Consider the following 13,951-nt stretch of genomic DNA (forward strand, 5'->3'; position numbering starts at 1 on the left):
CAGAAAGGGAAAGAAATGTAATCTGGAGAGGCAAATGTTTTGTGCTCTAAAACATATTGACCTAGATTTCATGCTTTTAGCTTAGTTTTAAGACGAGACAATGGTAGCATAACACCAAAAATCATAGGCCTGTTTTTTATAGAAAAGATACAATCAAAGATACTGAGTTCTACTCCACATTTGAAGGAAAGCATGCAGCTATTGTCTGATAATGAATCGATCAGATCACATGGCACTTTTCCTGGGGAAAAAAACAACTACTTCTAAAACCTCCCTGCATCTTCTGATCCAATTGTTCTCTTGCCAGAGAGAGCAGTACAGCTGCTGCTTCCGTATGGGCATACCAAGTTAATGGGTCAGTCGCCCCTGACCCTACCACCATCCCAGTGTTCACCCAAGGAATCAGGTGGGGGTCACCCACAGCCCCATCTGTTAGTTAGGACACTTGGATGATAGGACTGTAGCCATAACAGTTTGGTTGAAAGGTAGGCATTTCATGAGGAGAGAGAGTAATAGTAGGAAAAATAAAGGTATTTAGTAAGTGCCCACCGGGTGCAATGCACACTATATTAAGCACCCAGGAAACTACAAGAGAACCACGAGCCCCATTCCCTGCCCACAGAGAGCTTACACTCTAATTGGTAGGGTACTGGAAGTAAGGTGCTTCCAAAATGTCAAATTTACAACTTGGAACCTACTTAAGCACCGCAAGACTCTGACTCAGACTCAAAACTTTTCCAGTGAGGGTTCCTGTTTAATGTCTACGTTAACAAACAAGCTTGCATGGGGGTGGTAGTGACAAGATGATCTACAAGTCCAGGTTTGAAGAACCCTTCATTATTGTTCCCTACCAAAGACAAAAAGGCCATCCTCTCGAAATAGGGATCCCTCTGAAATAACACTTGAACTACCAGGGCTGCTTATAATCTTCGTAGGTTAATTCAACCTCCTTTTTGCAATTTACACTAGCGTTCCTCTCTTCAGTGTTCTTAAACATTTGTCCCATATTGAGGACCCACTCTCAAACTTCAATTCCCCATGTCCTTCTGATTGAATCATTTGAAGGGAAGTTGGGATGATCTTTGTGTGATTTACCTGCAACCTTTCGATAATGTTTCGATAATCTCTGGATGCAGCTAAGACTGAGTCCCGGCGGGCAGCATTCCTCGCAGACAGCCTCCAGTTCATGGCAGTCTTCTGCACTATGTTATGCGACTTCAGAAACAGGTTGTTGACCTGGCTGTCCAAGTCTACAGGGATGGCAATCGCTCGGCTTTTGGCTGTAGCAGATCAAGACAAAAAAGCATGAGCATGGACCTTCTTCATCAATTACCAAAACTTTCATTATGGGGAGAAAAATGGGATAGAAAAGCCCTGTGTGACCCAAGATTTATTGGGATGCTCAGCAGTGGAGGGATAATAATAAATAATAATACTGGTATTTGTTAGGTACTTACTATGTACCAAGCTCTGCACTAGGCACCGAAGTAGATACAAGATAGTCTGGTTAGAGCCAGTCCCCTCTCCCACACGGGGCTCATGGTCTAAGTAGGATTTAATTACTAATTGGCAGATGAGGAAGTGGAGGCGCAGAGAACTGAAGTGACTTGCCCAAGGTCCTACAGCAGACAAATGGCCTGGCTGGGATTAGAACCCAGGCTCTCTGACTCCCAGGCCCATGCTCTTTCCACATGTCCTAAGGGACCAAAGGCCTCATTTTCCCAGTGCCTAAATCTTATTTTAAAAGAATGGCATTTGTTAGGCACTTACTAATTGCCAGACACTTACTATACACAGAGGTAGCTACAAGATACCCTCCATGTCCCATATGGGGCTCACAGTCTTAATCCCCATTTTAGAGATGAGGTAACTGAGGTACAGAGAAGTGAAGTGGCTTGCCCAAGGTCACACAGCAGACAAATGGTCGAGTTGGGATTAGAACGTAGGTCCTTCTGACTCCCAGGGCTCTGCTCTCTCCACTAGGCCATGCTGCTTCTCCAAGTTCTCTCCCTGAGGTGAAACAGGTCCTTTGGCAGGAGTGTTTAGTCTTTCAAACCTTTACGGGACCTTTAAGTGTATTAAAGCCACATATCCCCAAAGCTGAATAGCTATCAGAGTAGTATATACAGAGCTAAAAAGGGACCCTCCACCCCATTTTGACTTAGTCTTTTGAAATCAATGTAGGAATATTTGTGGAGCGCTAAAAGCTTTCAGGTTGGGGGGGAAGAATGGAAATGGGGAATATGGTGATGGTGAAGAAGAGCGAACCCCAAGCCACTTGGAGTGGGGATGCTGTTCCAGGAGGAATGTACAAAGGAGTTGAGAAAGACAGTAAGGAGGTAGGTGGTAGGGAGGGAGGGAGGGAGAGGAATGAGGAATGCGCTCTAACCATCATCCCCCATCTGTGTCCTTTCCCCCATTCCCCACCCACAACGTGTATTTCCCCAGGCACACATACTTGAATCACTGACCCTGCCCATGGCGGACTCCACAAATGCCTGCTCATCTTACCTAATGGTTTCTGCCATACACTGCGTATTTCAGTCTGGATGAGAACCTTTTACCCTCCTACAGCAATCAACCAATCAACCAATCAATCAATCACAATAGTGAGTCCAATTATGGGAAGGAATGCTCCAGTGTAAATGCATAAAAATGTGGATGCCTTAAACAAGAAAGGACATCCTCCTATACTCATTGAGTCTCCACTTAGGTTGTGGGGAATTTGAACCATCTGAGCTCTGCAACTGAAAGGGTAAGGGTGATTCAAGTAGAGAATATACAATCACCCAAAATGGACTTAGGCCTAGACTTGGAGGTTAAGGAGTTCTGCAGTACATGCCTCCTTTTCATAAATGCAGAACAAGCAGTAACCACCTCTTTTGCAATCGACCCCCATCCTTGGTTTTTACATCTTACAGTTTTCATACTGCACTTATTATTGGCAAGTCAGAAGGCTTACCAACTCAAAGTTCTAGCTGAAAACTCTTAAACAACCAACCTCCTGCAAGGACCTGAGCCACAAAAAAAAAAAAAGAAGAGAGCATTGATTTTTTTCTTGACTGTGCATATATATATGCCTTTTACATCTCGTTATCCTGCCATGATGAAAACAGACCACTTGCATGTATGGAATTGCTCTCATAACTGAAGCCATGATTTTCAGATATTGTATGTATGTATAATATGGCAGAATCTTTTCAAATTGGTTTTCTAAATTTGAAAGCATGTATTTTACATCAGTTCGAGTATGAGGGAAATCAGGCAGAAGACGCAAGGAAAAATATACCTTGCCTCTAATCCTCTTTATCAAAAAATATTTAATAATAATAATAATGTTGGTATTTGTTAAGCGCTTACTATGTGCCGAGCACTGTTCTAAGCGCTGGGGTAGACATAGGGGAATCAGGTTGTCCCACGTTGGGCTCACAGTCTTAATCCCCATTTTACAGATGAGGGAACTGAGGCACAGAGAAGTTAAGTGACTTGCCCACAATCACACAGCCGACAAGTGGCAGAGCTGGGATTCGAACTCATGAGCCCTGACTCCAAAGCCCGTGCTCTTTCCACTGAGCCACGCTGCTTCTCAGCAGCCACCCCTTTCTATTTCCATGCTGTTTGTTTCTCATAAGAATCCATGTTTGCAGGAGAATTCTGAGTGAGTATAATATAGGCAGGTCCTTGTATTCCCTTAACTTAATGTCATGGGGAGAAATAGGAGTAAATGGAGTTGGCTGGGAAAGTGGATGGTATATTAGTAAATACAGGTGGAGTCAATGGAAATTTTATGAGAGAAAAAAAATTTGGGAAGCTGAATTGTTTTTGAAAACTATATTATTGGAAAAATACAAACAGCAATATCTTCTGTGGAGAAAGGAATTGATTTATCCCTTCTCTGATTGTCAGATATAATTTGATGGCATGAAATACCAAGTCAACCTGATTTCTTACCTACATCGGAGAGCACCCTTATACAGCTCTCCACAGAGGCTTTTTGGCTAGGCATTAGCCAGTTGCAGTGGTACACTCTGAATACTCCCTGCAGCAGCTGTACGAAGACAGGCTGACGAGTCTAAAGAAACGGAAACAAAAACAAAAAGGGAAGGTTCAAGTTTGCGTTCATTTCCTTCAGTCCTATTTTTAGTGAAAAATCCCACAGTCGTGTCAAGTGCATTCGGCAAACAGAGCAAGCAAGTGGAGGTAACAAGATGGTGTCTAGAATTCTGAATTCACTAAATTTCAGAAGAAGAGAAACATGGAACCAATGGGTCAAAGAAGAAGAGCGAACTAGGCAGTGCCGAAGATATCTAGGATGAACCAGAAGGGGCCTCTGAAGCCAAGAGGTATAACTTCATAAGCACACCTTGGTTGAAAGAACTTCCTAGTTGACCATTACCCAAAATGTTTAAATGCTGCACAACAATTTATCATTTGTTTGTAGTCTGAAGAGGCAACAGGGTCTGTGAATGGATTTTTTTTTTTTTTGATGATCTACAAGTTAGATTGATTTCCACTAGAGGTAGGCAAAATGACATTAGTGTGTGGCAAATCCCACAGTTCTAAAAATCAAGCCACATAATTACTCAAGAAGATTAAATACTGTATTTTATTAGCCTTGGCCCAAATAATAAAGTGTTCATTGCTGTATTAAATACTGTATTTTATTAGCCTTGGCCCAAATAATAAAGTGTTCGTTGCTGTAGCACTCTTTTGGATACCCATGACATTTCATAGGAAAGATGCCTACCGATAGTGTGACATAACCTCTATAAGCCTACACCCTCTACCACTGGGAAAGAACTGAAATTACCACACCTCAGTGCACAACAACGAGGATGTAGGTAAAAATACCTTTATTCTGATCAAAAATGAAGTCTGTTATGAAAAAAGGAAAACTAAGGTTAGTAATAGAGAATTAATCTTTTGAAAATGTAAGGTGAACTAAAATCTATCTCCCTTTTACTGCTTACCTTGGGTTGACCTTCTTTGACAAATGGGCCTTTCGATTATGCTTGTATTAGAATGCACAGCCTCAGCGTTCCCAATCTGAGCTTTGTTTCTGAATCACTTTTTACTGGGCAAGAACCCAGTCACTTAATACAAATGGAAAGGGGCCCTAGTCAAAGGTAGGACTGACTTGCAGAGCATCCATCCATACACACATACATCTACACATATCCTTCACATTCTAAGCTGATACTACTGGTGATGAGGTCCTATCCAGCAAGTGAATGTGGCTGACAAGACCTAGGAAGTATAAGGGTATATTTAGACTCTAAGGTTCTATTGTAAACACTGCACTGATACTCTACAAATTCAAAATTACCTAGCCATTTTCCCCACTCCATTCATCTTTAAAGGTTCATTTCTTTGATAACTTCAAAGATAGTCTATTTGCCTAACTAGGGCGGTATATCAAACTCCAACCCTTGAAGCTCTCTAGGCAGAGAAGAAAGAAATGGGCAGACTAGTGATAGGATGAAAAAAGCTAAAATAAATATAACAAGGCACAGAGTGATATGCGTCAGTTTTCCTTTCACAAAGAGACTCCATTTGTTTTGAAATACGGTTCCACAATGTATATAGAAATTGGCATTATCACAGAGATTGTCACTTTCCACCACAATAAAGGCTATTCACTCATGCCAAGAAGCAGTTGATATTAGCCTTAATACCTAGTCATTCAACTGAAAATTTTAGTAGCAAAATCAGGGATCTAAAAAGAAATATCATTTGGATCCTAATATGTTTGTATTTACCATCTGCTCTACAGTCAAGGCAGAGTAGTCACATTTTAAGAGTACTATTGGAAATAAACACATATCTAGATAATGTACCCTCTCAGGGTCACCCCTGGAGAGTTCCCAGTACTCTACCAGTCTCGACTACAAGAGGGAGAGTCAGGCAGAGGCATATCCATTCCATTCCTAGATTGGGCAGTGGTTAGCGAGTGAAAGGCAATCTGCTACAAGTCAAAACTCACCTGTGATGGGCAGCAGCGGCATGGGAGAGAATCAAGGGCGAAAGCTCAAGTTTACTGTGCGGAAGGAGGCAGTGGTAAACCACTTCCATACTTTTACCAAGAAAACTCTATGGATACACTACCAGAACGACTGCAGGTGGAGGTGGGGCATTCTGGGAGAGATGTGGCCATGGTGTCACTATGGGTCAAAGATGACTCAACAGCATAAGATAAGGCGAGTAAAATGTAACACTGTACAACTGGTCTCAGAATAGATGCTGGTTCAATTCAGAACAGCATGGGCCTGGGAGTCAGGGGACCTGGATTCTATTCCCCCTCCAGACTGTAAGCTCACTGTGGGCAGGAAACGTGTCTACCAACTCTGTTGTGTTGTACTCTCCCAAGCCATTAGAACAGTGCTCTGCATACAGGAAGCATTCAATAAATACCATTGATTGCTGTGTGACCTTGGGCAAGTCACTTCACTGCTCTGTGCCTCAGGTTTAAATTCCTCTTTGCTCACCCACTTAGATTGATATCCATAATTTAGATATGTACCTCCCTCTGTAGACTGTAAATTCCTTGTGGACAAGGAAGGTGTATTATAATACAACTCGATTGTATTATACTCTCCCAAGCACTTAGTACAGTGCTCTGCACACAGTAAGCATTGGATAAATACCACTGATTGATTCCTGAATCTTTGAAAGAGGAATGAAGAGGATGTTCTAAAATGGGGAACCTGGGAGACAACGTAAGTAAATGTTCTCTTGCTCTCCCATTTCCCAGTGGGCACTTTGCTACTGGTCCCTAAGCTCAAAAACAAAACCAAATCCATTGAGCCTTTCTGCTTTCCAGGGCTGTATTCCAGGAACCTTCCCTCTGTAATATATTTTCCCTTCTTGCAAACCTGGAATAAATTTACACATAAGCAACACAGCCTAATTGAAAGAGCACAGGCCTGGGAGTTGGAGGACATGAGCTCTAATTACAGCTCCACCACTTCTCTGCTTTGTGACCTTGGGCAAGTCACTTCACTTCACTTCTCTGTGACTCAGTTACCTCATCTGTAAAATCTATCACTCCTTGCCTCCGCCAACCTCCTGCTCCACCTCTCCTCGCCCACTCACCAATTTGGTCACACTCTCGATCTTATCATCTCTAACTGCTGCACAATCTCCACCCTCACCAGCTCTGAAATCCTGCTCTCTGACCATACCTTCTCACCTGCCTCCTCTTTCATACTCCCCCTCCCCATAAATCTGTATTACTCCCCCACAGAGACTTCCGCTCTCTCGACCCCATCCATCTCTCTCAGCGCATCACACCGCACCTAGCCTCCCTTCCCACTTTACCCACTCCTGATGACCAAATAGATGCTCTCAACTCCACCCTCTCTACTCAACTCAACTCACTCACTCCCCATCCCTTCGTCAGTCTTGCACCACTAACCCACAGCCCTGGATCACCACCACTGTCCACCTCCTTCCCCCTTATGCTCGAGCTGCTGAATGCTGCTGGCAGAAATCTAAACACCAGGCCAACCTTGTTCACGGTAAATTTATCCTTTCTTGCCTTAACTCTGCCCTCTCCTCTGCCAGGCAAAACTATTTTTCTTCCCTTATTGACACCCCTTCCCATCACCCTTGTCAGCTGTTCTGGACATTTAACGTCCTCCTCAAGCCCCCTGTTCCTCCCCCTCCCTCTGTTCCTCTCCCTCCTCCTTCCCTCACCTCCAATGATCTGGCCACCTACTTCATTAGGAAAATAAACACCATCAGGTCTGAGCTCCCCAAAGTCACCCCTTCCCCATCCTCCCCGCAAGCCCCTCCTCTACTTTCCTATCCTTCCCAGCAGTATCTTCAGAGGAGATCTCTTCCTTCTTTGCAAGTGCCACCCCCTCCACTTGTGCTTCTGATCCCATTCCTCTCACCTTTTAAAAAAAACCTCTCACCCCTTCCCACCTTCCCTCCTTAACTTTCATCTTCAACTGCTCATTCTCCAATGGTTTCTTCCCCTCTGCCTTCAAACATAACCATGTCTCCCCCATCCTAAAAAAACCCTTCCCTTTACCCTACAGCCCCTTCCAGTTATCTCCCCATCTCCCTCCTACCCTTCCTTTCCAAACTCCTGGAGCGAGTCGCCTACACTCGCTACCTCAAATTCCTCTCCTCCAACTCTCTCCTGGACCCCCTCCCATCTGGCCTCCATCCCCTCCACTCTGCCAAAATCACCCTCTCAAAAGGTCATAAGTGACCTTTGAGAGGTCATTTGACCTTGCCAAATCCAACGGCTCCCACTCTATCTTAATCCTCTTCTACCTCTCAGTTGCCTTTGACACTGTTGATCATCCCCTTCTCAACAAGTTATCCAACCTTGGCTTCATGGACTCCATCCTCTCCTGGTTCTCTTATCTCGCTGGACGCTCTTTCTCAGTCTTCTTCGCGAGCTTCTCCTCCTCCTCCCATCCCCTAACTGTAGGGATCCCACAAGGGTCAGTTCTTGGTCCCCTTCTGTTTTCCATCTATACTCACTCCCTTGGTGAACTCATTCGATCCTATGGCTCACAGCTTCAACTATTATCGCTGTGCAGATGAAACCCAAATCTACTTCTCCCCCCACACCTCCCCAGGCTTGCACCTCCTCCTGCCTTGAGGACATCTCCACCTGGATGTCCTCCCGCCATCTAAAACTCAACATGTCCAAGACAGAGCTCCTTATCTTCCCTCCCAAACCATGTCCACTCCCTGACTTTCCCATCACTGTGGACAGCACTACCATCCTTCCCATCTCAAAAGCCCGCAACCTTGGTGTCATCCTTTACTCCTCTCTCTCATTCACCCCATATATACAATCTGTCACCAAAACCTGCCTATCTCACCTTCACAACATCACCAAGATCCGCCCTTTCCTCTCCATCCAAGCCACTACCTTGTTAGTACAATCACTCATCATATCCCAACTGGATTACGGCATCAGCATTCTTTCTGATCTCCCAACCTCCTGTCTCTCCCCCCTTCAGTCTATACTTCACTCTGCTGCCTGGATTATCTTTCTGCAGAAACACTCTGGGCTTGTCACCCCACTCCTCAAAAATCTCCAGTGGCTGCCTATCAACCTTCATATCAACCAAAAACTCCTCACTGTTGGCTTCAAAACTCTCCATCACCTTGCCCTCTCCTACCTCACCTCCCTTCTCTACTTCTTCAGCCCAGCCCACACATTCTGCTCCTCTGCTGCTAATCTTCTCACTGTGTCTCGTTCTTGACTGTCCCACTGTCGACCCCTGGCCTTCGCCCTACCTCTGGCCTGGAATGCCCTCCCTCCTCACATCTGCCAAACTAGCACACTTCCCCCCTTCAAAGCCCTACTGAGAGCTCACCTCCTCCAGGAGGCCTTCCCAGACTAAGGCCCCCTTTTTCCTCTACTCCTCACCTCCCCATCACCCCGACTCCTCTCTGCTTTACAGCGTGACTTAGTAGAAAGAGCATGGGCTTGGGAGTCAGAGACTATGGGTTCTAATCCCAACTCTGCCACTTGTCAGCTGTGTCACTTTGGGCAAGTCATTTAACTTCTCTGTGCCTCAATTACCTCATCTGTAAAATGGGATTAAGACTGTGAGCCCCATGTGGGACAACCTGATAAGTTTGAATCTACCCCAGCGCTTAGAACAGTGCTTGGTACATAGTAAGCATTTAACAAATACCATCATTATTATTACCCCTCTCCCCGCTCCACAGCACTTGTGTATATATGTACACATTCATTATTCTATTTATTTTATTAATTATGTGTATATATCTATAATTCTATTTATTTATACTGATGCTACTGATGCCTGTTTACTTGCTTTGTTTAGCTTTGTTGTCTGTCTCCTCTCTTCTAGACTGCGAGCCCGTTGTTGGGTAGGGATTGTCTCTGTTGCCGAATTGTACTTTCCAAGCACTTAGTACAGTGCTCTGCACACAGTCAGTGCTCAATAAATATGATTAAATGAATAATTGAATGAATAAAATGAGTATTAACATTGTGGGCCCCATGTGGGACATGGACTGTGTTCAACCTGATTAGTCTGTATCTACCCCAGTGCTTAGTGCAGTGCCTGGCACATAGCAGGCACCTAACATATGCATAGGAAAAGAAAAACCTTTCATACTATTCACATTTGGGCAATTACCCAGTTGCCCACTTTAGCATCAGAAAATAGGGACAAGAGAGCCAAAAGAGCACCACACTACACCAAGAACAAGAAAGCAGTGATGCATTAAGTCAGTGCTATCCTCAGAAAGCTCTTCATTCTTGCCCTCTGAACAGCTTAATCAAATTAGAGATGCATAGAGCCTGAAGGGATCTCAAGAGATCCCAAAGCCCAGGCCCCCACCTCCAGGCAGATGAGTAAGTAAATCAACAAGAATAAATGAGGGTCCATTCTTTCCTTAAAAGAGCTCTAACTACACAGAATCCACAAATTCCCTTGGTAAACCTGTTCCAGGGTAATGACACCCTGAACATAATCATGCTATTTATTAAATGCTTATTGTGTGCTAAGCATGGGGTAGATACAAGATAATCAGTCCTATCCCTGTCCCTGTCCCATATGGGACCCACAATCTGACAGCCTCAATGTTAAGCTAACCTACAAGGGACCAGAGACCAGCTAAAAATAACTGCCCCTGCTCCGACTCCAGGGCTGCAGGCTACCCCAGATTCATTCATTCATTCATTCATTCAATTGTCTTTATTGCTTACTGTGTGCAGAACACTGTACTAAGCATTTAGGAGAGTACACTACAACAATAAACAGACACAATCCCTGCCCACAACGAGTTTACAATCTAGAGGTAAGGAGACAGACATCAGTAAAAATAAAGAAAATTACAGATATGTACACTGTGAAGGTGGGGATTTCTTTTGGACCAAGGGGTAGGGTCCAGAAGCTCCCACACTAGGAGGTTCCATAACCAGAAGGACTACAACTTTTGATTAGAAAGGTGATACAGACAATATTACCAGCCTCACCATCAGAGATCACAACTTGATGTTTTGAGAGTGACTCTGGCATGAAGAGCCAAGTCGTATTTTGGAAATATATGTATATACTCCAAAATGCATTTACCCTACCAACACAATTCCAATTCCAATAACTAATAGAAAAAAATTCCAGGATAGAGGATAAATGGCAAGTGAAGACCCAGAGATTAGAGCAACCATGAAAATTACAAAGAAAAAAACATAGCCATCTCTCAAGGAAATTGATGTGAAACCAAAATGGTTCAGTCTATTCGCTTCATGTGGAACAGTAGTGTTTAGTTTACTTCAAATTGTTTTTCTGTCAAACACGCAGCATTCTGGAAACTTCCAGGGGCTCAGGCTATTCCTCGGACTGGGATGGGTGGGTTAGAAAACAAACAAAAACTCAAAAATAACGGAGCTCGAAGAAACCCAGATTCAGCAATGGATTTGTGTGAAAGATTTGGATTTTAACTGAAAATGGTGGTGTGCCTAACGGTGCATGCTGGGTGTGAATCCTAGGATTGTGGCAGGTCATAGACATGGGAGAAGCACTAGTTGTATTCTACCTATGCATAGACATTTTGTGCTCTCATGTGTTCCCAAATGGCGTTCAGAAAGGCAATTAAAAGAGGCTAAACCCCAAACTTTTTTCAGACTGGGTCAGGTCAGGCTAGGCTCCAATCAGAATGCATCGAGCTGGAAAATTTAGACCCATACAGAGCTTTATTTCCCTGAAGAGGGATGAATTAGCCATGATGCTAAAACAAAAAACCTTATCACTACATCTGTAAACAACAGATTTTCTATCATTAAGCCAATAGCTTTCTCTGTTCATCAAAGGGAATTTAGTGTCCCTTACACAGGCCCTAAGGAAATGCCAAACAAACTAGAGCTTAGCACAGAAAAGCCTCACCTAAGCTTACTAAAATCCAAAAGACTCTCTTCATCCCAACCACAGTTGATCCCCATATATTTTCCTAATGGTTTATATCAATAACCTTCCTCCACGACCCCACCACTTACCTGCAAAGTGGTGCTCTGATCAGAGAATGGTGAACTGAAGAAAGTAGTCACAATACTCATCACAATCTCAGTGACATATTTCTCCAAAATTGAGTCAGCATGTTTTCTGTCGCTTGTGTTGTTACACGCCTAGAAAACAACATGATTTCTTCAAAAACAATATTTAGATTTGCATCTTCATGTCAAAACAAATGAAATTGTCACACCCCCTGGTAATTTCTATGTCTTAAAAGTATCTAGTAACCTGCAGTTAGGTCTTTAACAACTTGCAAAATAGCAAAAATAGGTAAATCAACTGACCTCCCCATTTAACTCAGTACCATGACCTGAGACTGCTCCAGGAGCTGCTGAAGAATAACATAAGTACTAATAAATACTCTTGAATACCACTGATTGAAGTGCTCAATAAATACCATTATTACCCCTAGACTGTAAACTCATAGTGTGGAGGGAACAGATCTATCAACTCTGTTGTACTATACTCTCCCAAGCATTTAGTACAATGCTCTGCAGCATGGTCAAGTAGATAAAGCATGGGCCTGGGAGTCAGAAGGGGTTGGGTTCTAATCCCAGTTCTGCCACTTGTCTGTTGTGTGACTTTGGACATATCACTTAACTTCTCTGTGCCTCTGGTACATCATCTTTAAATGGGGATTAAAACTGAGCCCCATGTGGGACATGGACCGTGTCCAACCTGATTTGCTTCTATCCACCCCAGCGCTTAGTACAGTGCCTTCCACACAGTAAGCGATCATAATTGTCTCCTCGGTTATGTGGTTACCAAGAAAATTTAAGTATATAGTAACATAGAATCTGATGATCATTTCTCTTGGCTATTTAGACTAAACGAAGGGTCCACTGCAAATAGATAAGCATCACAGCTGAAACAGGTAGCCATTTATCAAATGACACCCTTCAACATTGCAGGGACACTTTATGTCAGCCATCTTGAAGGCCAGTAAACCTCTACAGCCAATTACCCCAGAATGCATGCTTTCACTTTGTACTTTGGATAGAGCACAGTTGAGGAATTAGCGAGACTCTTCCGATAGTGTACATCTGTCTGGATATAATTACAGGATGGTGTTGGAAAAAGCAGTTGTGTGCATGCACTCACAGAATCAGTCAAGGCATAAGTACTAGAGCATGATTTCTCCTTAACATGAGGTTCTTCAAGAACTCTACTCCCATCTACGAGAAGGGCCTGCTCTACTCAAAGAATAGGGAAAGGATGAGAGAAGCCCAGAATTTCAGAGAGAAGCAGTCTTGGTAACACTGAAATCCCCAGGAGTGAAATTCTGGAAAACTCATGAAGGAACACAAGGAAAAAACATCACCTGGCGGCTTTGACAAACCCAATTCCCAATGGATAAAGCCAAAGAAGTACAGAAAAACTCATGAACTGCCAAGGTAGCAAAGTGGTGGACAGAAGACACTAAGGGATTACAGACATAAAGGCAAGAAATAGGATATCTAACACGAGAAAGAAATTTCCTAATTGGGAACGATGGTGATTATGAGTGGCAAAGAAGCCATAAATTTTGGTTTGAGATGTATGCCAACTGTGCCTTCAGAAAACAATGTAAAGCAATCCAAAAGAATCAGAAGAATAGATAAGGCCAATTAAAACAATCAAAAAGCACAAATAACCCCTAAAATATGAAGGAGTACAGCCCTCCCTACCTATACTTAAATTGGTAAAATACAAGTAATGTTTCTCTACTGCTCAACAATGAAATCACAGTTTTCAAACCTTATTTTATCTTTAACTTTTGAATTATGAAAAATCTCACCCTACAGATGTCAATGAGAAAATTCTCAAACAATTTCCACATGTGGTTACTGGTGTAAATTTCCTTCATTTCCACTTCAGTGTCCACATAGCAGTGGTTCAAGAAGTTAATATATGCAATTTTAACCTGTAAGAGGGGAAAAGCGGCATTGTTCAAAACA

At 43.2% G+C, this 13,951-nt stretch overlaps 1 protein-coding gene and 1 non-coding gene across 10 annotated transcripts in view; one reads left to right on the forward strand and one right to left on the reverse strand.

Annotated features, from left to right (window-relative positions):
- Positions 1-13,951, reverse strand: part of ITPR1 (inositol 1,4,5-trisphosphate receptor type 1) — a 336,719-nt gene that overhangs the window by 151,650 nt on the left and 171,118 nt on the right. For all 9 annotated transcript variants that reach the window (XM_029050132.1, XM_029050131.1, XM_029050126.1 and 6 more), the window contains 4 exons: positions 13,792-13,917; positions 11,999-12,127; positions 3,952-4,072; positions 1,096-1,280 (listed from right to left, as the gene is read on the reverse strand). In XM_029050132.1, coding sequence (XP_028905965.1) covers positions 1,096-1,280; positions 3,952-4,072; positions 11,999-12,127; positions 13,792-13,917 — 561 coding nt within the window. The remainder of the gene's footprint in view (positions 1-1,095; positions 1,281-3,951; positions 4,073-11,998; positions 12,128-13,791; positions 13,918-13,951) is intronic.
- Positions 5,836-5,973, forward strand: LOC114807081. The gene has a single exon (XR_003755134.1). It is a non-coding gene; the product is annotated as a small nucleolar RNA SNORA7 (small nucleolar RNA).

This window comes from Ornithorhynchus anatinus, chromosome X1 (genome assembly GCF_004115215.2).
Source record: "Ornithorhynchus anatinus isolate Pmale09 chromosome X1, mOrnAna1.pri.v4, whole genome shotgun sequence".
Lineage (NCBI taxonomy): Eukaryota > Metazoa > Chordata > Mammalia > Monotremata > Ornithorhynchidae > Ornithorhynchus > Ornithorhynchus anatinus.